Raw genomic sequence first — 27,551 nt, 5'->3', positions numbered from 1 at the left:
CTTGCCTAAAAGTCCTAACTGTGCATGGCAATGAGCCGCACCTGTTTTGGGCCCGCCAGGCATTCCTCCTACTCCAAATATTCGCGCGCCTATGTCGCGCGCCTGATATAGCAGCGGTAGGAACCATTTTTAACGTCTTTAATTATGACGCCTTGTTAAGCCTACATTTCACCTCCCCGACGACGAGCGGATGCACTACGTGTTGCGCCATAGTCGCTGGTTGTAATTATATTAATGAACTTTCTTTATAAATGACAACTACTGTTACACATAATTTTGGGTTTAGGATTTTCTCTTTTCTTTCATAGCAGTAATAGATAGATTGAAAATATTTAAAGATATTAGTCAGAAGATGAATTTTTAATTCAGTGGCGCACGGTAGGGTGTGTCTACTTCTGCTTTGAACGGAATTTTTTTTTTAGAAACATTTTTTTTTGCGCTCATTATGAATTAGAATTTCCTTGTATTTTTGTTGTCCTTGGTAACATTTCTCAAAGACAAGACGGATTAGTTTAAATCCAATTAAGTCTATGGGAGGTTTTTGTTAAAAAAATTTAGCAAAAAGGAGAAATTATATAATCTCTCTAGATTCGAATAACTTAGTCTTCAATCAACCTAACCTAAACTATGAAGATAAGCATAAAATTCTTGTCTATTTTCGTTACAGCAAATTTCTGATAATTTTAGGCTAATATATCCAATTTGTAGCGAATCAGATAAAAATGGAAATAAATAAAAAACTGAGACAAATAAACGAAGTGTCATGATAAAAGGGGAAAACATGATTTGATAACATACAAAATGTTAGGTTAAAAGTAATTAAAAAGAAAGACTGACCAACTAAAGTATCTTTTAGGATAACCAAGGTATTGTGCAATTATGTAAGATTTCATTAAAATTAAAAATTAAAAGGAGTAAAATTTATGTTTTCAAAATGCTTTTCTTTTTTGTTAGTAACATTGTGATAACATCCATTGAGTAATAAAACTGTCCTTATTTATAAAATTATGAATTAAAAAGGGGGGGGGGGGAGCGAAAGTGACACTTTTTGAAACCAAAACTAAAAGTCAAATGAACTTCACTAAAAAAAGAGTTACAGGTCTGACATTTTGCATGGCAGTTGCTTTTTAGGGGTACAATATGGAACTGTGAAGAAACGGCGTTGCAACCGCCGAAAACCGCCAAGAAAAGGCAAAAAAAAATTTGGCGGGAAACGGCGGTTTTCGGCGGTTGCGCCGCCGTTTCTTCACAGTTCCATATTGTACCCCTATAAAGCAACTGCCATGCAAAATCTCAGACCTGTAACCCTTTTTTTAGTTCAGTTCCTTTGTTGACTCTTAGTTTTGGTTTCAAAAAGTGTCACTTTCGCCCCCCCCCCCCCCCCTTTCTATTAATATTTAAATAATGAGCATCGTTTTATTTTGTCCGTTCGACAATTACTCCTGTTTATGTGCTTTAATACCAGTATAAGTTACCAACCTTGTTTATCAATCTGGAGCAACTACTCTATAACTGTATTTGTCCGTATATCTCACCTCATATGAAGATCGTGACGTTTATCAGCCTCCCCACAAACACCCTTCCAGGCGGCCTCTGTAGTCCCGTACTCAGGTCCTGAAAAAATAATAATAATATAAATTTTTTTCTTCTTGATTCTTCCGTCATTAAAAATCCACCAAACTAAGAAGTCTAAAATTATAAATTCTTGTAAAAACTTGGAACAAACAAAAGTGCTCGATTATTTCGGCAAGATAAATAGTAATCGCACATCATAAAATCATAACAATATAAGTATCTTATACATTTTAGCAGAAAACCAAAAGTGCAAATGATATTATAAACAGCATTTGAGCTGTGATAATAATGTACAGATGAATCTTATAATAGTCAATGCAGCAAATCGGTTTTAAAAATATTACAGAAGTGATAAAACACCATAGTTACATAGTTTGTTAAAATTTTTGTAAAACAGGTTTATACAATTTTTCCTTTCTTTTTCGGGGAAGCTTTATTATAATCTTTATGATTCTTAGTGTTCTGTAATAATGTGGAAACATTAATATTGGCAACTTCCCTCAAATTGCCTTGTAGAGCACAGAAACCTCCCCCTCATTTTTAAATAAATTGAAAATAAATACTTTTTGTATTGTTTATTACTTAAGATCAGGTTAGGTTAGTTTTATTGGGTTCTGAATAGCCCTGCAGGGTTAGGGCACCGCAGAAATAGGAAAAAAAACCTTCCTTATTTTCAATTTTTTAGTGAGGTTGGGGTGGGGAGCAGTAATCAATGAGTAACTTTAAGGGAAAGCACCTTAATAATTGCGTAGGAGGTGAAAACTAACATTTCTGAATAAATTTAAAAATCTATTGAACTCAGAATAGAAATTTACAAGGGCGTGAACAAAAGAAATATTTGTAATTTGTTTTCTAATGATTTAATTTTAAATCAACTACGATAACAATATGTGTATCACTAAATGGAAACTTTAACAAATTAGCGATTTTAATAAAAATTTAAAATTTAAGTCACTAAGAAAGTGCATCTTCAACTTAAGAAAATTAAATATGTAATGTTTCAACGAATGAGAGGATAAAACTAGAATGACATACGGACAGTCACATATAGAATGCTTTGCTGTTTTTATGAGAGATATAAAAGTACAAATCTAAGATCAGTTATAACCCATCCAATCAAATTCCATTATTGGAACTTAGCCAAATTATCCAATAAAACCAAAAATCTTTAATTTGATTGTTTTTAAAAGCGAAGCTTTTCTATAATTAGGGTCGGTCCGTCCGTACGTCCGTCCGAGATAGTTAGCTTTTATTCGTTAATTTAGGCATGTTAAAATTGTCCTATCGATTTCAAACTTTGCATGGTGATTCCTGTAGTAGTTAGGTACGACTTAGAAAGCGTAGCAACTCTATAATCGTTACCATAATGTCCGTACGTCCATTTTAAACATGTTGATTTTTGTACTTTTTTATTAACAATTTTTTTTGTGATAAAATCATCCGATCGATCTGATTTTTTGATTACTGATTCCTATTACAATAAGGTAAAATATTATGAGCGAAGCATCTCTATAATCAAGTATTAAAAATGTCAGTATGTCCTTAAACAGAATTCTGTATTTAAGAAGTTTTGCAACAAAATTACGTATAATTTTGTCAAACCTTTTATTTTCATATTTTGTATTTTCAGTTCTGACACTCAACAAAAGTTAATGTTTGTCCGTCATATCGTTTCAGAGCTTCGCTTTTATGGATGTTGTCATCCTTGTTTTATTGTAAATTAAGGATAGCCATTTAACAGATGTAACAATACTTTTTAGAATACTAGTGGCAACGTCCCTAGGGGCCTCTAGATGCTTTTTAAATTTTGAAATTATTAGTTGAACAGATGAGGCTTACAAATTTTTACCGTCTTGGACATAGGCGTCCAAGGGGGGGGGGTAATGGGGCGATTAACCCCCCCCATTTAAAATTTACCCCTACCCTGGGGGTGCCGTAGGCACCCCCAACCATTTAAATACCCCCCCAAAAATAAAAAAATCTCTAATAAAAAAATTTTTGCGCGCTTCGCGCGCATTTTTAATACTATATATTTAATAAAATTTAAATTACCCCTCCCAAAAATTTTGGGGGGGGTAAACTAAATTTACCCCTGCCAACAGATTTCAGGGGGGGTAATTACCCCCCCCCAAGCAAATTTTACCCCCGGGGTAAAAATTTTGGGGGGGGGTAAAAAAAATTTGCAGCGCGCTTCGCGCGCCATTTTACCCCCCCCCCAAAAACGAATTACCTTCCCCCCTTAAAAAATTTTTACCCCCCCAAAATAAAAAGCTTGGACGCCCCTGGTCTTGGACTACAAATTTTTAAATCAATATTTAATAGTGAAGTTCTTGATGTCGTTTGTAACACATTTCTACATGAATATCTAAAGAAATAGGACAATGAACGATAAATAAATCTTATGCAGGTAGCTGGAATACTTAAGGTAAAAGAAGAATTGGAAACTATATTGCATCATAATTGTCCCTTCCCTCCCTGCTAACATGTATTTCTATTTACATGAAATAATTTGGATGGTTGGCCAATTTAAATACCAACTAAGATAAATCTGTATGGGCATTATTCAATAATTTTCAGGAATATATGGAACATGCTAAATAATAAATATTGTAGATTAACTTAAGTAGCTATTAATCATTTGGCAAATGCCCTAACCATGAGAAAAAAACAAAAAAAAACAAAAAACGCCGCAAAAATGATAAAAAATAGAAATAACAAAAATTGGGTATAGTTCCTTTCGTAACCTGCGGGGCCAATTACCTAACCCTGTGGGGCAATCACCTAACCCAATATAACCTAACCTAAAAGGCTAAAATAACCTAAAAAAAAACATTTTAAAAATACGACGAATCGCCCCTTATTGGGCGATGTTACGAAAGGGACTATTCCCCAAAATTTTAATGTATTTGTGGCTGTTATTAATAAAAAAGTTATCAAACTAAAAAACAATAATAAAGAAAATAACTTTACATTTAAAAAAAAAACAAAAATAAGCCATTAAACACAGTTTGTTAATTAAAATATTTTCTTCCTACATCATATCCATTCTATTCTTATATGTATTATTCAACAATAATAACATATTTTCAATATTTAAAGAGGGAGAATCATTTTGGGAGACAATAGTATTAATATAGACTAGGTTGCATAAAATATTCTTAATTTAGGTTTCATTTTTATTTCAATTCTTTTCTTTTAATATTACATCGTTAGAGACTGTCCATCCAATATTTAAAAAATCTAATTTTACATTTTATTTTATCTAGAAAAGGTCATAATATTAAAAATTGAATAGTTAATAGATTTTTTAATCAGCACCAATTATTTTTCATAATATATCTTCCTGTTTCAGATAGAATGAAGGATAAGTGACAAGAAATCTAATTTAATAAATATTCATTACTTTACGTTTCCATAATACAACAGTACAAATCCAGTCAATTAATATTTCATTAGCAAAATATTCCCAGAGTACTAAAAGCTAAGACAATGACCGATAATCCCCAATAATACACATAATTATCCCTTCTGTAGGTTAAACTTAGTCGTAAAAACGTTTGAACACTAAACTCAATGAGCCAACCAATGACTAAAGTCCCCAAAGTTGTTAAGCCAACGAATAAAAAAAACGTGTTTTGGTACTTGTGTAATAAACAGCCCATTGTTCCCTATATCTCTCTGGTTATTTTTACATTAACTAAATATTTCGGTAACTTTCATACACTTAATATTATTAGGTATTGCATAAATGTTTTGACCATAATTGTAATTTTAAAAGGTTTTTGTTATGTTAAAGAATAGCAAAAAAAAGTTGAATTGCATTGACACTTATTACCAGACAAATCTCCATACAACTATTATTCTGCATATTGTCAAGTAATTCCTAATTCAAGGGTAACTTAAAAACCAGTTTTTAATAACAATTCTTATAGTCTTACTAAAATTGTCAGGGAAGAGGGAAGGGTAAGGAGACATAAAAAAAGCGAAACCAAATTTTGGATATCAGGGCTTCTTCCAAACACCCCAAAAGCACAACCATCCAGAAAAACAAACCGACACATATTCTTATGAGTGAGAAAAATATTATTTTAAAACTGTTCTGTTAAGAAACTAGATAATGAGTCAATGTTAAAACATGGACTTAAGGATGGAACAATATGAAAAACTGTCGTACCCGTACCCCCCCCCCTCCCTCATTTTTTATAAGGGGGAGCAATATGATAAACTGCTGTGCCCCCTTGTAAATATCTGTAAATAAATCTTTCTATGTACTGTTGTATGTGCTTTTCATGAAATTTATCTCTGTCTCACGGCCAAAGACAGGTTATAATGTCAAACCAAATTGGTTACAATTATACTTTATTAGAGTTTATACAATTTAGCCTGTCTCGTGAAATCAGTTGCGTGCACAGGGTTGTTCCAGGGGGGATTGTGAAACTCCCCATGTGCTAAAATCGAGATGGATATAAGCTTTAGGGGGAAGTAATAAAGAATCAAAAGGGTTTCGTCAGACGAACAAAAATATTTTTATATTCCTTTTTTAACTTATAAATCTACTCCACTACTAGTTAGCTATAATAAAATATTATTAGTATTGTATTTACACCCAATTATAAACAAATATAATTTATTACAGTTTCAAGTGTGGTTTAGATTAATATATTAGACAGACTGTGAATTGTAAAAAATGTTGTAGTACGTAAAAAATTAATGACATTTTAAAATATACACAAAAAACAGGAAAATTTTCATACTTTTTAAACATACGGAATAAAACTTTGGAAAAGCTTCGCTTTTAATAGTTATCTCTTAATAATTCTTGGCAATAAACCCCATATTTCATTTCTCTTATATCAATTTACTGCTTCCGCTACAACTAACCATGTCCTTCTAGTTCAGAAGCGTAGCAACTCTATACATTTCAAATTTAGGACAAGAGCAATAAGATAAAAAATAATGGCAATTATTAAGTTTGTTTTAAAGAGATGTACATATATAACAATACCTACCTAAATATTACATTTTATTTGGAGATCATTAAAATTAAAGCAATTAATGTTTCATAAATAAGCAAAAAATAGAAAGTAGCTACGCTACTTAAGCATGTCAGACTAAAATTCCATTAATATTAAAATTAAAAATTTGTCCTTAAATGGTTATTCTTCGTAATGTGTAATCCTTGTTTAATATAACATAAACTGTGTAATATTACTGAGATCAATAACAGACTTTTAAAATAACTTCCTTTTGAACAACTAATCTACATTATGACTGACAATTAATGTTCTACTGTCACATTTTAAATCAAATCGAATAATTTTTAGCTGCTACATAATATAGAGGGCAATGTTTTTGACAATGAGCATCTACTTCATAAATAATTTTATCTGTACGTTCACTAATAAAAAAAATAAGCTTACCATTTTCTATGTGTTTGTTCCATTTATTTGACCAGTTTTTCAGCATTTTCGCATATTCCTTCTCTATATTTGCTCGTTCTTGCACTAAATAAAAATATTTTTAAGTATAATTTCGCAAACAAGGACATTTATGCAATAAACTAAACAGCATTTAAACGAAAAAAAACAGATACTAGGTATACCTAGCTCATTTAATTTTACATTTAAAGAAAGTAAGTTAATTTATTTTTACTAAACAGACATACATAAGGACCTTCCCATGTTAATGGATGTAGAATATACGTAGATATTATGACAGGGGAAACATTGTCGTCAATTTAGGTTGCTATTTCCTCTGTTATTTATAGGTCTGTTCGTTTATCCAATAGGAGCGGAGGGGTTGGGGAAATATGGAATCATTATTTTAGCCCGCTACAAGGTTCACTTTATTACAGTACATGATAATCTGGTTTAAGATCCAAGTAATAATAAATCCATTTCTCCATTATAACTCAACACAGCACTAAAAAAAATTTAATACTAAAGAAAATTAATAGAATGTATATGTCTACCCACCTAGCCTTTCATCTATAATAATACATATAATATTCTATGATTTTGGCTGATCTAATAATATATTCTATAGTATTTAGTTAAAACATTAATCACCATTGGAATATCAATTCTAAAGTTTTTAGAAACCGATAAAATCACAATAAGATAATTTCTTCAAGTAGCCTTCTACTTTGCTGTTATTATAATAATGTACAAGTCCTATGAATTATTTAGAGTAGCGTAGGAGTAGGTACAATGTACAGAGAGGGTAGGGCATCTTAGAACATGCCCCCGCCCTATTTACAAGTGTTAAACACGCGGCTTCTCTTAAATTATATTTATCCGTTCCTTTGTAAAAGATTTATACATATGTAAACTGGTCTATAGAGCCACAGTGTAATTTTTTTAAAACCAAAAATATGTTTAGGTAGGTATAAAAAGGATAAATTAGAGAAGTTGTGGAAAAGGGGAGATAAATATTTTTTATCATTTTTTATGGCCTAAACCAAAACCCTAAATAATACTTCTTCGACCTTCGATGGAAATTAGCATCCTAGAAAATAAGATGCTAACATGAATATAATCTTTTTTTACAATCTAATTTAGAAACTAAATAAAAGATTTCTTGGATTTCAATGGGAAAACGACGAAATCATTTTTAAAAAAAACTATCTAACATTGAAGCATTAAAAAATACTCTTTTACGGATATATCAAACTTAAAGAATGCTGCAATATGAACAATGTGAATGAAGTTTAATATCTCAAAACCTAGGAACTCATCCAATCTTATACCCTTTGACCTACCCTTAAGGAATACACCTTATTCTATCTTATAATGCATTCTATATAGAATAATATTATAGAACATTAACCACAACAACAGTGTTAATGTCCCCATTTATAGATACTAGATTTATAGACACTAGAGAAGTAGTGTAAGTATGCCAGATAAGATCTCGTAAACTACTGAACAGATTAGCCTCTGATATTATGAGAAGAATTAAATGCGTATTTGGGTACGGGATAGTTAAAACCCTAGAAAATTTGACTCTGTTATTTTTTCATAATATTCACATGGAGTAAACTCTATTCTGAAAACGTCCTTATAACATATTTTAATATATGCAAGATTTAAATTAGACATGCCTAACACTATGGAAAACAGTGAAAGGGATATTCATTAAAGAGTTTAAACTACTATAAATGTGCAACATTTGTTTTTTTTTCAAGTTGTCAACATAATTTTCATTGTTAATATCCGTAATGCCATACATGGGTAAAAGTAAAAACATACCCCATTTAAAACATGTTGCTTTTTGACCCTTTTAACGAAATTTTTTTATGTCATCCTAAACTCTATTTTTGGAATACCGATTCCTATTACAACAAGGTACAATATTAGAGCGAAGCATCTCTATATTGAAGTCCGAAAAATGTTCGGTTGTTTGAAACAGTATCCTGCATTATTAGATGTTTTGCAACAAATTTACCTACAATTTTGTCTAGACTTTCAGTTCTGACACTATACAAATTGTAACGTTCGTTTGTCCTACTGTTTCAGAACTTCGCTTTAATGAAAAAAGTAACATGGGTTGTATCAATTAAATCACTGAATAGCTGACCCTGCTTTACATGTTAATGTATAATGCAGATAGAATAATATTTAACCCATTAAAATTAAGGCATGGAAAAAAGGTTTTAGAAAAACTTAAAAACAAACATTATTATTAATTTATTATAGATTTAATTTAATTCAAAGCTTTTACTAAAATAACATGATGTATGTCTTTGTTTGTTTGTAAAAAATATCTTAAAAATGGTGAACCGGTGGTTTCTCAATTTTCAGACAACCATCATTTATCCAGGAAAGGTTTAAGGCTATTTGGCAAGAGTTTACGAAGACTCCCTAAGGAAGGGGTATAAGATAATCAAAAAAAGATAGTTAAGATAATTTTTCATATTTTTTAAACAAAAACTAAATCTACGGACAGAGACGAACATTTAACTTTCATCTTGTCGTATAGCCACTTGAAACTAAGGGTGAAGTCACTAATACAGGATAAAAATACAATTATCCTTCTATCTATTGATGTTAATGGCAAGTTGGTAGAGATAGGAAGAGATACAGACTATAATGCAGTCAGAGATAAGGACAAATAATATGAAATATAATTGGTGAAATAGGAATCAATAGATTCCATTAAACAGAATCTTAAACAATGTTCAGTGATCAAAGTATTTTTTCTGTTTAATTTATGATTATTTTCTAACAGGAAGTTTTCAGAAAAAGACATAAAATTGAAATTTTATATGAAATAATATTCAAGTTTCGGCCTAAACAGCTACATTTAAATCTGAGGTGGGTACTTAAAAAAATTTGCCCCACTAATCGCTTAGTGGGGCAAAATTGTTTTCATTAAAAATCATCCAAAATCACATAAAAATCTACAAAAATTGAATAAAATCTTATGTTCATAACCCTTCTATGATTTTTTTTGATTTTTATTGTGATTTTGGTGGATTTATCACAAAAACAATTTTGCCCTTATAAGCGATTAGTGGGGCAAACTTTTTTTAAGAATCCACCTCTGTTCTTTTTTAGCTACTACTAATTTGTGGGGGGGGGGGGGGCGGGGGGTAGATTTGTAATTCACCTTAATTATTATTGATTATTCCCCGCTTTGCAGTTTTTTACTCCTCTTATATATTAATATTTAGGGAAAAATATGGTTAGTTAAATGGTTAAATATCTCTTGCGTAGTAAAAACATGCAATAGAACACTTAGTTCTGTGCAATTAAATGGTTTTTTGTCTGAATACTGCAAAGCTTCAGCAGTATATATAATTTTATTAATCCTTATCCCTCCCAAAGACGCATTTGTTAAGTAGTTCGTGCAATCCTTTGTATTTGTGTAATCAGCAGCCTTCTTTTTGCATTTTAGGGCTTGGTTGGTTACATTACAGTCTATTGTTTATTCTTTTTTTAAGTGAAGCTATTGTTTAATTTGAAATTGTCGTAAGAATTTTGATGCTGAGCTACTTATTGCTGTAGTTGGCCTTGTTATTTTAACATTGACAACTTAATTTTCTCAAAAATTCACAAATCTTCCTAAAACGTAAATATTATTTCTCCATCTACGTATTGTTTCTCTAATTTTTAAAAGCGAAGCTTTTCTATAATTAGGGTCGGTCCGTCCGTACGTCCGTCCGTCCGTGACGGATAGCTTTTTTCGTTAATTTAGGCATGTTAGAATTGTCTTATCGATTTCAAATTTTGCATGGTGATCCCTTTAATAGATAGGTACGATTTATAAAGCGTAGCAACTCTATAATTATCACCAAAATGTCCGTACGTCCATTTTAAACATGTTGATTTTTTTACTTTTTAACAACAATTTTTTATGTGATCTAATCATCCGGTTGATCTGATTTTTGGTATATTGATTCCTGGGACAACAAAGTATAATGTAATAAGCGAAGCAACTCTATAATCAAGTCCTAAAAATGTAAGTATGTCCATAAACATTATCCTAAATCAAACAGTTTTTCAACAAATTTACTTACAATTTTGCTTTGACTCTTGTTGTTGTTGTTTTGGCTGCTCATAGTCAGTTTCCGGTCCGGGTAGTCATCAGTGGGGTGAGGGGGGGGGGGGGCGTGGGCTTATGGTGGGGGCTCTGGAGGGGGGCGTTGGAGGGGAGGAAGGCTGGTGAAACTTGGATGGGAGGAGAGGAAGGCAGCTACATGGGTGGGATTTTGCCAGAGGTCCATAGGAGTAAGATTTGTAGGATTATTTGGGCATGAAAAGAGGTGCTGGACTGTTTCTGGGGTAGGATTAACAGGACAGGATGGGCAGTTGGGGGTAAGAGAAGCGTTGATGGAATGGAGGTAGCTTTGGAGTTTAGGGCAATAGTTGGATCTTAATTGGGAGAGGATGGTTCTGTAGTGCCTGGGGAGTTGGATTTCGGAGGGGTTGATGTCAGGGGGAGCTTGATTAAGGACAGGATTAGGGGGGTAAGAATTTATGGCTTGGGTGACAGCTGAGGTGTGGAGTCTGGAGATTGTGGATTTGTAGTTTGTGGGAAGGAGGGTGTTGTCGGGGGAAAGAAAAGGTTGGAGAGTAGGAAGGAACATGGATTGAAGGGTGGATTTTTTGGATCTAGGGCCAGGGGGGGTTGTGACGTTGTGGAAGGATGGGTGGGAGGGGCGGAGGGAGGAGGCCAGGTATTGGGAACAAAGAAGGGAAAGGTGGTTCCGTACTGGTAGGATTTTGGTTTCTTGGTGGAGGTGGCTGATGGGAGATTTTTTAGTGGAACCAGTACAGATGCGGAGGGCTTGGTTTTGGAGGACTTGGAGTTTGTCAATGTTGTTTTTGGAGGTGTTAGGGAACCAAACAGGACAGGCATAGGTGGTGATGGGGCGGAGGAGGGTGTTGTAGGTGGTGAGGAGAGTCTCCTTCTGGTGGCCCCATTTGGTGCCAGCCAGACATTTGAGGATTCTAAGGCGGGAGGAAATTTTTGAGGAAATGGTGGAGACATGGGAACTGAAATTGAAAAAGGTGTCAAAGGTAACTCCAAGGATTTTAGGGGTTTTCTCAAGGGGAAGGGTGGAGCCGTTGATTTGGACTTGAGGATGGAGGTTGGATTGGTGCTTGCGGTCAGAAGTGAAGAGGGTGACAGTGGATTTGTTGGGAGCTATGGAGAGGCCGTTGGTGGAGGCCCAGTCAGCGATTAAGGAGAGGTGGGAGTTGATGGATTCAACTGACTGGGGGATGTTAGGGGAGGAGTGGAAGGAGTTAAGGTCGTCGGCATAGGAGGAGATGTGGGCAGGGGGAATGTGGGGGGCATCTGCTATGTAGAAGTTGAAGAGGACTGGGGAGATAACAGAGCCTTGGGGGACGCCAGTGTGGACAATTTTAGGAGAGGCATTGGTGTTTTGATAGGAACAGAAAGCCATCCTGCCACGCAAGTAGCAGGATAGCCATCTAATGATGTTGGGATGAAGGTTGGAGGAGGAGATTTTTTGGAGAAGGAGGTGGATGGGAATGCAGTCAAATGCTTTGGAAAGGTCGATGGAGGCAACAGTTGTGCGGCTGGGGGGGAGGTTTTGATTGAAGCCATTGGCAATGGTGGTGGAAAGGTTGAGGAGGGAGGAGGTGGTGGAGTGGAGGGGTTTAAAGCCGTGTTGTGAGGGGTGGGTGGAGAGGGATTGTTTAAGGTAGGGGAGGAGTAGGCGTTCAAGGACTTTTGCTGCAGGACAGAGGAGGGAGATTGGGCGGTAGGAGGTGGAAAGGTCAGGGGGTTTACCAGGTTTGAGGAGGGCAATGATTTTGGATAGTTTCCAAATGGCAGGGATGTTGGCAGCGGAGATGGAGAGGTTGAAAAGTTTAGTGAGGTAGGAGATGCCATTTGGACCAAGGTGTTTAAGGTGAAGGATGTTAAGGTTGTCGGGGCCAAGTGCAGAGGAATTGGAGGAATTTTTAATTGCTTCAAGGACAAGGGCAGGGGTAAAAGGTTGGAAGTTTCTGTTGAGGTGGTTGCGGCGGCGGATTTTACGGATAATTTTTCTGGAGAAAGGGTTGGAAGTATGACGGGAGACAGAGGTGAATTGACTGGTGAAGGATTCGGCAATGTGGAGGTGGAGGTGTGGACTTTGTTGTTGTTGAAGGAAATGGGTTGGTTGGAGGGAGGGGAGTTGTTTTTGCCGGAAAGGGACTTGAGGAGGGACCAGAATTTGGAAGGATTTGTTCTATGGTCGGATTTGGAAAGGGTTTCTTGCCATTTTTTGTTGGAATGTTGGTTTACTATTGAGGAGATTTGGTCATTAAGGATTTGAATTTGAGGATCATGGGGGTTGGTTTCTCTTAAGGAGTCTCTTTGCTGGATAAGGGGTTTAGCAGACTGAGGGAGGGTAGGGTTGGAATTTTTGATGAAGCCAGCAGGAACAGTGTGTTTGGAGGCAGTTTGGAGGATTTGGCGGAAAGTGGCTTCACCTTGGGAGCAGGAGGAAGGGTCAGGAAGGTCTTCAAAAAGGGTTTCAGTTTCTAGGGTAAAGGTGTCCCAGTCTGCTTTATGGAAGTTGTGGAAGGTTTTGACAGGGCGGGGGGTTCTGGTGATTTCGGGAATGGAGAGGAGAATGGGAAGGTGATCAGAACGGAGGGTGGTAAGGGTGTGCCAGGAGAAATCAAGGGCAAGGTGGGCAGAGCATAAGGAAAGGTCAGGGGAGGTAGGTTGGCCATTGACTCTTGTACATATATATTATGATTATTCAGTTCTGACACTATACAAGTGTTAATGTCCGTTTGTCTTACCGTTTCAGTGCTTCGCTTTTATGGATGTTGTCATCCTTGTTTAAAAATACTTACCCAATGCAATGAGGTCTTTACACAGTTTTTCACCATCTTCAATTCGTCTAAAATTGAAAAAAAATTGTATTATAATAACTTCATTAAAAAGTTAGTTTGCATAGAACAAATGAATTTAGAATTAGAAATAAACTGACTCTTTGTAAGTCAACGTTAAAACCAAAAAAATGACAAGAACGTTCCAAAATCAGATGAAAAATGGTCACATTTCACACTGTGTGATAAATATTTTTGAAGCCTTTGATTTAGAGGTCCCTAGGGTCTTGTAATAAGGGAAAAGGCATTAATAAAATAGCATAAAAAATACTAAAAAAGCAAATCATATTTAATCAACAAAAAGGATTTTTAAAGGCATAACTTACTTTGTGGTTCTTTTGTAGTTCCCTGGTTCCCAAAATGATTCTGAACCTAAAATAATAAATATTAATATATTTTAAATTCAAATAAGTTTTATTGCATAAACTTATAAATTGGTATCATGTTTTTCATATTCCCTGGATACCACATTTTTTTTGGATACTACATACAAAAGTATTTAACTTTTTGATAAAATCACTATTATTAACAATCATCCATAATAACCCCCTTTTAAAAATAATTATCAAACTTATCCTAAAAGAAACTAAAATACATATTTAAAGAATGTTGTGATGATCCACTTGCAACTTGGAAAATAATAAATCCTATCTTATTATGTTTCAATTATACAAAAATTTAATCTAAAAGCTGTGCAATAAATGGAACCTAGCATTCTCGTTATTATGAACACTAAATTATTATCCTATTTGTGACAAAACTATCGTTATTCTATGAATTTACATCCTATTGAAAATAAATTGCTTTGTGCTATAAAAATATTCACAACAATATTTTTTACTAGATGCGAGACAAAAAGAGGTCTTTGGATGGTTCGCAAGAACACGTCTATTCCAAATCTACATTGGAGTTAATAAAGTGATGTCTAAGCATCGTAGCACCCCTACAAATGGTTATTTCCAAATGTTTACTAATCTGTATTTTAAAGAGCACAGCTGCTATAAAACTACCTCTTTCTCCTTCCTCTTCAATAATTGTCATGGTAAGAATACTCCCAGACCGGGATCTCATTTTGACTAGAAGTTATTTTACAGATTTACTAGGTATATATTAGTATTTTAAATTTTCTGTTAAATACAGTATTTTAATGTCTCAGCGTCAGTCTGAAGGTAGTTTCCTTAAAAAATTGCCTATAGTTAGTGACGCTGAAGTTAGTATTCATAAGTGTCAAAAATTATTACTCTGATTAAATTCAATCTGTTTAGATAATTTGTATTCATTTTAGTAAGTTTTAGGCTATTTTTCTCTGAGTTCATCAAATCATTAAGATAACGCACACCAAAATAAACCTTCTAAAGCCATTAGGCATTATAAAATTAACAATCAAAACTGTGGTTCTTTGGATTACTTCATGATAGTCGCATTCTAGAACTTACAACTGCAATTAAGCTTTGATAAGTATTCGGCATTAAATGAGAAATAGATTCTATTGAAAATTGCTTTGTTATTTCATTACAAAATTCACATAACCGAATCTTCAGGACATTTAATAAGGAATTTTAATCATTTTGAATTATGAACTAAGGACTATGAACTAAAAATTATGACAAATGGAATTTACAAAAAAAAACATTAATAAACATATTATTCAAATTATGCACATTTCCAATTTTTGAAAAATCCACCAGGCGTCTACAAACAAGAAAGAAAGAAGGCAGACATACCTTAATATCAGAGTAAAAATGAAATTTAGAAAGAAACAAGAATGACAACGGTAGGACAAACGGACATTAGCACTTGTATATTGTCGGAACTGAATAATCATAATATAAATGTATAAGAGTCAAAAGAAAATTGTAAGTAAATTTGTTGAAAAACTGCTTGATTCAGGATAATGTTTATGGACATACTTACATTTTTAGGACTTGATTATAGAGTTGCTTCGCTTATTACATTATACTTTGTTGTCCCAGGAATCAATATACCAAAAATAAGATCAATCGGATGATTAGATCACATAAAAAGAAAGGGGTAGGTTTCTGGTAAAATCCGTAAAGGTTATGTGTTATATAAGTAAAAAACAGTAGTAGAACGATACAAATTTATGTTAACTTGTCTATAGTTCTTTTCAATAAGAAATACACATATTTAGTCAATATTATCGTTCTACTACTATTTTCAAGCCTTAAAACACACACCTTTACGGATTCTACCAGAAACCCACCTCTCTCTTTGTTGTTAAAAAAGTTAAAAAATCAACATTCAAATGGACGTACTGACATTTTGGTGATGATTATGGAGTTGCTACGCTTTCTAAATCGTACCTAACTATTAAAGAAATCACCATGCAAAATTTAAAATCGATAGGACAATTCTAACATGCCTAAATTAACAAATAAAGCTATCCGTTACGGACGGACCGACCCTAATTATAGAAAAGCTTCGCTTTTAAAAAATTACAAAAAATTAACTGAAAAGCAGTTCCTTTTCTACATAAAACCAATACACCAATAAAACGTGTGTAAAAAATATTTTATTGTCTCTTGTTTTAAGATAATAATACAGTGAAATCTAGCATGTAGTGGTGCGATATTACGAAAATATAGCTAAATTTAGTAAACTGCAAAAAATACAATAAAAATAAAAAAACCTTATATGTTAACGCATTTTTACGTTGTAATATTCGGACTAATAGACAAACTCTAATTTTAAAGTATCTGCGCTATTAATAATTTATATAAAAGCTGAGAAACAAACATCCTGTTACTTTGCATCATTAATAATAATTGGATATTAAGAATTATAAAAATAAATCAAATTTTTTTTTATCACTTAAACATATTATATTATCTACACAAAATTTAACTACTGACTTAATTAAAATTATGAATTTTACTGCTATTCCTTATCTTTTTTTACTTGTGTAATACATGAAAATAAAACAGTGATAAATATTCTGCCTTTTTAATTAATATGAATCATGTAAGAATTGTGCCATATTTCGTTTAGGACATTTTTTCTTTCGCTACAAACGTTTACACCTTATTTTCAATATGCTTCAAAAGAAGGATGTAATTATACAGGGGTTCTATCCTCGCCAAGCCATATAAGGTGAAACAGTCAAATAAATACACGATTCAATTAAATTAAAATTACAGAATATTTTTCTTATTATTTGATAATTTATTAGTTTGTGTGATTAACGTGTCTTTTATATTCTAAGCTTAAGTTGAATTTTAGGGGGGATAATTGGCTCAGTGTTTAAGTGATTCATCAAAGGGGGATTGGAAATTTTAATGTTAATTTAGGACCAGTGGACCAATTTTGTCTAAACTTTGGACATGTCTATCTATAATTGACTATTTTGTATAAAATACCGGCAGCGGTATTAGGACGGAAAAAATTGTTGTCGAAAAAAAAGTGTATTAATATGTATACGAAGATTTCTAACCCTTTAAAACATTAGTCTAAGTGCAGAATTAAGAAGCATACAATATAAATATCTTACATGGATTTCCCGTACGTACTAAAAATAATATAATATTAATAACTTTATGATTTAATATCTTAAGATATCAATAAATTACGATTCTTTACAACAACAAAAAAAAACCGAAACTTTATCGAAAATATTTTAAACCTTATCTATCATTGTTGATGATAGTCCTCGTTTTTAAAAAGTAAAAAAGCCTAATATAAATAGTCAGATAGCGCTCATATAAGTCAAAGGTTCGAATTGCTACTCAAACAACTGACTTCAAACGTTAAACCATTCGATGATGACCTATTAGGTGCACGGTATTAGAAGTCAGAAGAGAAACAGAAACTGGGATCTAAAGGTATGACAATGGCCGATAAAATGTTGTACATTCCAATGATGATACACAAAATTTCTCCTACTGTAAGGTAAAATTCATGGATGAAACGTGTGAACACTCAACTTAATTAAACAACCAATCAAAATTCACTGAAGTCCCCAAAGTTGTAGTCAACGAATAAAGAAATAAAATTTTAGGGACTAGTGCAATAAACAGCCCATTGTCCCTCTCCCTGTGTGGGAATGCTATGCAGAAAAAATTCAAGGGGTTAATAATATATTTACAATGAAACTTGGATTGGCAAAAACCAAATCATAAAAAACACATTTTTCAGAATCTTTATTCCTAAATTTTTTGTTTATAAATCTTTAATGTCCTTAATAATAATGATTAAATAAGTTAACATAGTAATATGGGAAAATGTATACCTTGATTATACTTCAATATGGAATTTGATTAGTTTTGTGTGATCTTAATTATTTGGAACAGGGAAAAGCATAAGGCCGAAAACTACCACAGAAAGAAAAAAATCATTTAATTAATAAAATCCCCAAAAATGTTCCTATCTCATAAGATTCTCTCAAGTACTACATCATTCTCTCGACATTACCATCCTTGTTATACAAGAATTTATAACAATTTTTTATTTGATTTAAAAGATTATGAAATCACCTAATGACTAATAGTTAAAGAATTCTTAAAATGTTTTCCTAGTATAGATATATGATTTTAAATAGAATATGTAATACGTAACAAAAACATCATGATACTGACAAAAATAATAAAAGTTTAGGTAAAAGTTTTTTTTTCAAAAATTTTTATGACATTAAGTAAAGATCCATCAAGACGCCAAAGCATTACAAATAAGGGATCTAAAGGGATAAGACAATGACAGATAAATAAGTGTTTATCCCAAATGATAAACATTTACACCTTAAAATTAATTGTTGAAATAATTGGACACTCAATGTAATGAACCAATCAATCAAAGGGGACTATGCACGAACTAGAGCAAGTAATTCTAAGCACCTTCCAGCAGTTATTTTAACTATTTTTTTGGTGAATATACTAGGGTTATGTTTGATATAGTTATACCAATTAAAAAATTACGTTTCACCATGGGTTTCTATGAAGTAAACTTTGAAATGTTAAGCCATTTTTGATGAAATATCATAAAATGCTTTGTTGAGTTCAAATAAAATAACACGCCAAAACATAACCAAATGCTGAAAATTACGAAAGTACACTAATTTAAAACTGTGTACAAATTACCATCCCTTTTTCGAAACTACCATTTTTCATTGAAAAAGATTACTTATTTGTCATAGCAAGTTAAGCTTAACAAAACATTAATAGATGTATATTCAAAAAAATGCCTAACATTTCCAAGTTTTTTTCATATAAAACCATGGTGAAACCTATTTTTTTAAATTGATAAAACGATATTAAACATAACCCTAGTAAATTCACCAATTAAACATTTAGAATTACCGCTGGAAGGTGATTAGAATCACTTGCTCTTGTTCGTGCATATTCCTCTTTCAATAAAAGTCTCCAAAGTTGAGAAGTCAACGAATAAAAGACGTTATTGTAATATATTACCTATATATTATAAAAATATTTAATTTTAATCAATATTATCTGACAGACCTGACAAATTGTAGAGTAGCTATGTTTCAAAGAAATGTTGCTAAATAATGTAAACAAACTCGACATAATAGCTGATAAGAATTAACACAAAAAATTTGACTTTATTGTAGGGAAGCTTCTAAATAGGTAATCTATGTCGTTTTGTCCACCTATGCGATACAGCTTTTTCTGACGTCTGTCTTATGTTAAAAAACACATTTTTTTTAACATCTTTTTGGCTTCGCTACTATTCTATATAAGCGTTCTGTTTAAAAATATTATCAACATTAAGTATGTAGACATAAACAATTCTTTAATGAAGGTCTAAAATCCTTATTGTCAAAGTGTGTAATAAAACAAGAATAATACTATACATACAAGAGTAAGAGGAAAATAGGCAATTTAATGATCTTGGTAATGGGTATTCCTATAATAAATACCTCAGAACCATGGAATGGCCAATTGATATATTCCATGAAAATTAATTGGTCCAACGGTTGATAAAAGGGGGGAGGGGCGTAATGACATTTAAACTTAAACCATGAGCAAAATTTGAATTTTTTTTTCATTTAGATGTAGTATCTATAGGAATAGACTTATGTACCAAGTTTCAAGTGTCTAGCTCAATATTTAGACCATTTTGCTCACGGTTTAAGTTTAAATCAAAATGTCATTACGCCACCCCCCCGCCCCCCCCCCCCCTTAAGGAATCAGTCGGACAGTTAACCTATTTCATTGTGTTATAAAATAAAGAATATCTGCGCTTTTTATGAAAATTATTTAAACATGATTTATTTGAATAAAGAATTTTAAAAATGTCATTAAATAATAGAAATGTTGAATTTGTTTGTCAACTTTATGACTTTGACAAGATTTATGTACGCAATTTAATATTACGTATTATTTTGCATTCAGTAGTTTTAATAAAAGTAAAGCTATTCTTTAACGCGTGTAACGTCTATGCCAGGGAATACAATGATAAATTGCTAATAATATAAATTAACTTATAGTAAGTGTTTTTTTAAGAATAAAAATATGCTTTCTAAGATATGTGTCCAATGTCCAAAAGAGTGCCCTAAAATCACTTTTTGGTGATTGGGCCGCCCAAAACCAAATCAAGTGCCCAACAACCCATTCCTGGACTATACCCACAAGATAAATTCATAAAATAGAACAAAAAATATTATGGGGAATTTGTCCAAACACAAATTTGCCCAATATGGAGTATTTATCCGGAGAAGAAATGTCCTACCTGGCAGTACAGTTGCATCGTCGCTTGTGTGGGACATGTTGTCCTGCTCAAGTCTCATCACAAAATATCACTATAGAGGGTAAATAGTTCCATTAAGTGAAGTTACAGTAAAAATTTGAATTCTAGCAAGTTTTCCAATTTAAAATGAATAAGAATTTAAATTATATTTCTATTCGAATGAACACAGTATTCAAAATAACAATATGCTGACCTAAGGGATAAAACAATGGACGATAAAGTGATGTACGTACCCTATGGTGTTGCCGCATAGATACAAATTTTTTGGTAAAAACGTTTGTACACTATTAGTTTGATTGTTAAGTGGTAATAAAGTACCATTGTAATCTACATGGAACTATACCTTTGACCCTGAACAGTTACTTACTGACCAACCACAATATCACCAGACAACAAATTTTCACTTAAATTTTTTTAATCACTTCTTATCGATGTTGTTATTAACTTGTTATTAATATTAACATGTGTTAATCAGTGAAGCCGTACTCACGTCATTGTAACTAACTGTGACCACCTTTCAAGGTTAATCAAAAATAATAAATTTAAGCTTTAATTAAAATTAAAATTGTACCAAGCGAAAAAAAATTGTTCTTTTAATTATAATGAAAAATATAAACAAATTGTAGAAGAAGAATTATTAAAACCCCTGCTATATGAAGATGTATGTATATTTATCAATTAAATCTCGTAAACGGCTAGCCTAATTGGTTAACAAGCACCCCCCCCCCCTCCCCACACATACGAGAAATTAATAGTACGTTATGAAATCAATGTTCAAACGTTTTTATCTTCGCTAAAATGTAGAAACGTTTAATTTAAATACTTAATACAAGGAATTAATATGTTAAGAATGAAGGTCAGTTAGAATTCAAGGATAAGGAATTAAATTGAGACTAATAAAATAGTTCCACCATTAAAGTTTACTAATAAGTTTCCTATAAAGTTAGTTTAAATCATACAGTATTGTGGAAAATGAAATAAATTTTTTTTTAACACTTATTCCTTCTATTATTGATTTGTATAACATTTAAATTAGTTTATTAATTCTGACAATAAAATAAGGAACAAGAATGGATATGAAATGCGTGGATATATAAAAAGGAAATAAAATTAACATCAATCGCTATTATTAACCTCATTTATTGGTCAGTTTGTTCATATAGTCGGAGGGGAGGTGATGGGCCGTTAAGTGAGGGGATAGCCAGCAGGAAATATTACTTTATTAGAGTACATGAAAATCTGGTGCAACATCATAGTAATTATTTAATGATTGGAATGACTTAATAAGTAATAATATAAAAAATGAAAGGACTAACAAATATTCTTAAAGACAAATATTTTTAATTTTCATATCATAGCCTAAAAGTTACTTAAGTACTAAATAATCTAAGCTCTGTTCTTATTTGGAGCTTAATTACCCCTTAATGACAAGTTAAATTATTGATCAACTTCTCTTCTGCAAATACATTATATTTCATTTAAAATAACTTTATTTTGATTAGCCTTCCCTTAAAGAACGACAATTAATCTCGTCACCAGTTAATAAATGTCTTAAACTGCTAGTAACCAGCCACACGTGAAATAAGATTATATTTTCCCTCAAAATTATTTGCTGTGATGGTTTTTTTTTTGTTGTTATTTTGTGATGCTGGGTTTTCACTATTAATTTTCTTTTATTCTAATGTCACTTTTTCTTTTTATTTGGTTGTGATTTTCATTTGTCTGGCATTTTGTATTTTATTTCTGAAATTAAAATAAAATATTAATGAATATAAAGCTAAAAAAAAATTATATATAATCTAAGAGGATTCAATAGTTTGACGTCTGTCTGCTCTGCAAAAAAAATCAGAAACGGCTCATGTAATGCTTTTATGTGAAGCTTTTAGAGCAACCCTGCAAAAAATACTGTAAAATTACCATTGTATGCTTATTTTTGGTTAGGTTAGGAAAGTCAAGTTTGTTTTATAGCTCCACGCTGAGGCTAGAAGTATGTATTTTTCTTGAATTTTTTTAAACTCCTAAACTAGGTATACCATCCATTATCAAGGAGACAAAAAATATAAAAATCTAGATTATCTACTCTATTACTTATCTAATAATCTATTGAACCATTTTATGTTATCCTATTGGATATATTATTATTCATTTTGTATTATTTACATGGGAAGCCAAACAAGTTGCCAGAGAAAACATAAATTTTACTATTGTACAGGGTGCACCACATAAATCCGGACTTTTTCTTATTTTTAAACAAATAAACATAAAATCGTCAATTTTTAAGATTTTATTGAATTTTAAAAACTGAGAAGCAACCTAGGTATATGACTATTAGATTATTTAATAAAATCGCCGCCAGCCTCAATCACCGCCTCTACCCGCCCCCTGAACCGCCCGCCGACACTGGTCACCATGTCCCTGTTCAAGCAGGCGAAGTTCTCCATGATAGGAGCAATGAGAGAGGTCTTTTTGGTATAGGCACATCTATTGGTTCATGCTTTAATGGCGCTCCAGGCCCAAAAGTCCATGGATTAAGATAGGGGCTGCTGGGAGGCCACATCTCCTTAAGGAGTGAGTAACAGCAGGATCCAAATTAACCCATCTTTAAAGCTACCATTTGACACGGCGGCTCTCATTTGGGCCACAGTTAAGCTAGAACAACGTTGTATACCTTTTTTAAAAATGGCACGAAGATTAAGATAGGGTTATCAGCGCAATACATAGTCTAAAACGAGTTTCAAGGTTCCATATGGGCCCCTGAAGTCAAGAACCGAGAAATTTTCAAGATTTTTGATGTTTTTGACATCTTAAAATCTACTACGATAAACTTTGTCGCAGTACTACAGCCAAGTCAGCTGGGATAGAGAGCTCTAGTCTTTTTTAGTGTTTTCACTAGGTATCTGATAGTATCTCCAGCAAGTTTCATTAGTCCATCTCACCTACAGATGGGATGAGATCAGATTTAGTAGGCCCAAGTCATAAATCCACGGTAATTTATCTGCGCAATTCGAATATGCCTTGTTGAACATATGCGCGGCCAGCTCGGCGTTCATGTTCTCCATCGTCCAAAGATTTTCATGGGCAAAAAGGTCATTACCTAAGCTTTTTATAGTGGGGTCAAACGTCCTGATAGGTCAAGTAGTTTTGGCGCTATGGCCGTTTAAAAAAAGTCCGGATTTATGTGGCGCACCCTGTACATTTCAACATAATTAAATTATAAAAAAATAATATTATCGGTAGTATTTTTTTTATAGGAAAACGACCATTTTTAGACTGATACTTTTGGGAAAATAGTGGGTTCGAAAAGAACCTAATGGGGGGACCAAAATAGCTATAAAACATCTCAACTAAAGTAAAGCTTACCTTACAATTAACTCTTTCAGTCATTTATAGAGGGGGGGGGGGGGGCGGGGTAATGCAACCATCTCGTAATCAGTGAGCAAATGGCACTTAGAATTCGAATTTCCATCTGAAATTTTGCATGAGTAATCCTTGGTAGGTCTATTTTCCCTAAATCGAACAAAAAGTTAAAAAGTAACGGCTATCGGCTCAGCCGTTTTGCCATTTTTTTTGCCACTCCAAAACGCTATCAAACGGTTCTAGACGGTAGCTGTTGGTACTAAACGTTTTAAAATGGTTATTGCTATCATTTAATATAAATTAAACCAAAAATATGTTTTAAAAAGTTTATTCCTACGTAATTGATGACGGATTTACCCTGAAAATAGGCAAAAAACGGCTAAACAGCTGAGCCACCTGCCGTTACTTTTCCAACTTTTTGTTCAATTTAGGGAAAATAGACCTACCAAGAATTACACATGCAAAAGTTCAGATCGAAATTCGAATTCTAAGTGCCATTTGCTCACTGATTACGAGATGGTTGCATTACCCCCCCCCCCCCCCCTTCAATGAATTCAGGAAATAGAAAAATTACTTCTTGTTATTTGTTTACACTAAGTTAAATAAATTTTCAAAGTGGATTTTATTAGAATTGTCGATAATATTCATATTATCCCTTGAAGAACAACTAGCTGATAAGTTAAGGGGGGGGGGGGGGGGTTAAGATATAAACATAAAAATGCTAGATACAACATGAGCGTAGCACAAAAGTTAGTATGTCCTTCATTGTTACTTTATGAAGTTCACTTTAAGGATTTATCATCCTTGTCTAGTAAATAATATTACCTACAGAGCAAGCATACAAGATAAATAAACAAATTGGAATATTCAATCTATTATTCTTATTTTAATGGTTCAATGGTTTTCCTAGATTTTGTATTTTACGTCATTTGCAATAGGGATATGATAGGTAAATGAAAGAAATTACAAAAAAAAACACAATAAAATTATTTAAATATGCTAAATATAAAAGAGATAAAATCTTTCACTAAATCATTCCTGTACATATACTTTCATTATCTCTGTCACATAGCAATAGCATCTAAGGATATCTTTTAAAATAAAAATAACAAGGATGACCAAATCCATAAAAGCGAAACGACAGGACAAACGGACACTTGTATAGTGTCAGAACTGAATAATCAGAATATAAATGAATACCTAAGAGTCAAAGCAAAATTGTGAGTAAATTTGGTGAAAAACTTCTTGATACAGGATAATGTTTATGGACATACTTACAGTTTTAGGACTTGATTATAGAGTTGCTTCGCTTATAATAGTGTACTTTGTTGTTCCAGGAATCAGAATACCAAAAATCAGAACATTCCGATAATTAGATCACATAAAAATTTGTTGTTAAAAAAGTAAAAAATCAACATGTTTAAAATTAGGGTTGGGCCGGATATCCGGCCATTTTCAATATCCGGCCGGATACCAGATATTGAAACTATCCGGCCGGATATCCGGCTCTATAATTTTTTATACTTTACACCAAAAATCTCTGCTTTTTAAAATCTTAAATGGCTATAAGGGATAGTTCTATGAAGTGTATTTAAAGAGTTAAGGTACTTAGAGTAGTGAACTTTTATATGTCTTAGTAGAATATATTAGGCATTGGATAGATATGATTATATGTTAAAGAATTTTTAACATTGACCAGACCAAACTTTTTTTATTTGACAATATCGAAAAAAGTTAAAGAGATTTGCCACATAAATTACATGAGAATGGTCTATTTTTTTCCAAATATGTATAGCCAAAACACCAATTTTAGATAATCTTTTTTCACATATTTCACAAGAGTTATAAAAAAATTGAACAGGGGTTCCCCTTGGGACAAGTTACTTAAAAAACATAAAAAATAACGTCCGGTTCACTATAGGACAGGTTTTCTATAGATTCTTTTTAAAAAAATAAAGAAAACCGTCCGGTTTACTTACAATATACACATTATCTCACGCGGAAATATCAACTAACCATACAACATATATATATATAAAAAGACCATTCTCATGTAATTTATGTTGCAAATCACTAACTCTTTTAGATATTGTCAAATAAAAAAAGTTTGGTCAGGTCAATGCTAAAATTCTTTATCACAATCATATCTATCAAATGCCTAATATATTCTACTAAGACATATAAAAAGATCACTACTCTAAGTACCATGCTGAATATTTTATTGGTCATTCTTTGTTGTTATGTGTATTTTGTTGTATAAAAAGTTTAAAGTTCTATTAACTAGTAAATGCTATCTAAAGTTGTATTTATGACAAAAAAGTTTTTGCCATATATAACACGCAACGAAGTTGAAAATAAAAAACTCATTTTTTAAGGAAAATCCCTGGTCAAATCTCTTAATTTTAATCAATAACTATATATTATGCACTACTACGTTATTCAAAATAGAAAAAACTAACAGTTCACTATTTTTTTTTTAAATGCACTTCGTGAAACTATCCCTTTTCTTATTATTGAAGCTAGAAGAACATTTTTTCTGAATAAGTTTAACTTTATGTAAATTTATATAAGATTTCTGAAGAAATTTTTTTTATTACTTTAATATCTGGTAATTTGGCCGGTTATCCGGCCGGATATCCGGTAATTTGGCCGGATAACCGAATATTTGCCGGATATCCGGCCGGTTACCGGATATCCGGCATTTGAAATCAGCCGGATATCCGGTATCCGGTATCCGGCCAAAAAAGTATCCGGCCCAACCCTATTTAAAATAAACGTAAGGACTTTCTGGTAATGATTTTCAAGTTGCTACGCTTTCTAATTCGTCCCTAAATACTACAGCAATAACCATGCAAAGTTTGAACTTGATAGGACAATCCTAACATGCCTAAATTAACGGGAAAAGCTTTCTGTCTCGGACGGACGTACGGACCGACCCAAATTATAGAAAAGCTTCGCTTTTAAACACGTCAGTGGATAGCGGACTTACAACCAAACCTACCAATGCAATGTTAAAATTAAAGGTAGAAAAAGATTGCTAAAGCATAGGAAGAAGCCATAAGAATAACATTCAGATCAACATGATAAATCTTTATGTATTTAATTTCTATTTCCGTACTATTTAAGTATATTCACAATAGAAAAGCTACTTTAAGATATAAGCTCGTCCTTCTGTTTTAGTGACGGTAAGCTTAAACTTCATTGCTTCTGATTGCTCTTAGTAAACATATAATTTGAAATTTAGCAAAGTAGAATACATCCACTAGAAACAAAGTTTTATGAAACAACCCTAAGAAGGACAAATATGAAAGAGAAATATAATTGAAGAGATCGGAAAGAGTGACAGAAAGACACATCCCCAATAATTAGAATAGCTTCACTACAGATAATTTCTATATGACGCCAAGTATGGATTTAGAACTAACCCTGACATTTAAGTAGAGAACGACATATTAATAATTCAGTGAAAAATATCCCAAAAAAGAAATTAAATCTCAGTATGACAAGGATAATTATTTTTAGAGTAGAACAACATCAAAAGATGAC

The 27,551-nt window shown here is 32.5% G+C and overlaps 1 protein-coding gene across 8 annotated transcripts in view; it reads right to left on the bottom strand.

The window, feature by feature from the left end:
* Synd (protein kinase C and casein kinase substrate in neurons protein Synd) overlaps positions 1-21,165 on the bottom strand; it is a 44,465-nt gene extending 23,300 nt beyond the window's left edge. For 4 of the 8 annotated variants that reach the window (XM_080161151.1, XM_080161155.1, XM_080161153.1 and 1 more), the window contains exons 1-6: positions 20,992-21,165; positions 20,631-20,700; positions 14,258-14,303; positions 13,896-13,942; positions 6,996-7,079; positions 1,536-1,614 (exon numbers count right to left, since the gene is read on the bottom strand). In XM_080161151.1, the coding sequence (XP_080017277.1) occupies positions 1,536-1,614; positions 6,996-7,079; positions 13,896-13,942; positions 14,258-14,303; positions 20,631-20,688 (314 nt within the window). In that variant the 5' untranslated portion in view covers positions 20,689-20,700; positions 20,992-21,165. Of the gene's footprint in view, positions 1-1,535; positions 1,615-6,995; positions 7,080-13,895; positions 13,943-14,257; positions 14,304-14,941; positions 15,061-20,630; positions 20,701-20,991 lie in introns of those variants that run through there. The other 4 variants (XM_080161154.1, XM_080161152.1, XM_080161150.1 and 1 more) reach the window with 4 other exon arrangements.
* Between the last annotated feature and the right edge of the window lie 6,386 nt (positions 21,166-27,551).

Source organism: Acartia tonsa, chromosome 5 (assembly GCF_053477335.1).
Source record: "Acartia tonsa isolate MP-2025a chromosome 5, ASM5347733v1, whole genome shotgun sequence".
NCBI classification, from domain to species: domain Eukaryota; kingdom Metazoa; phylum Arthropoda; class Copepoda; order Calanoida; family Acartiidae; genus Acartia; species Acartia tonsa.
This window is presented reverse-complemented; position numbering and strand designations above follow the sequence as displayed.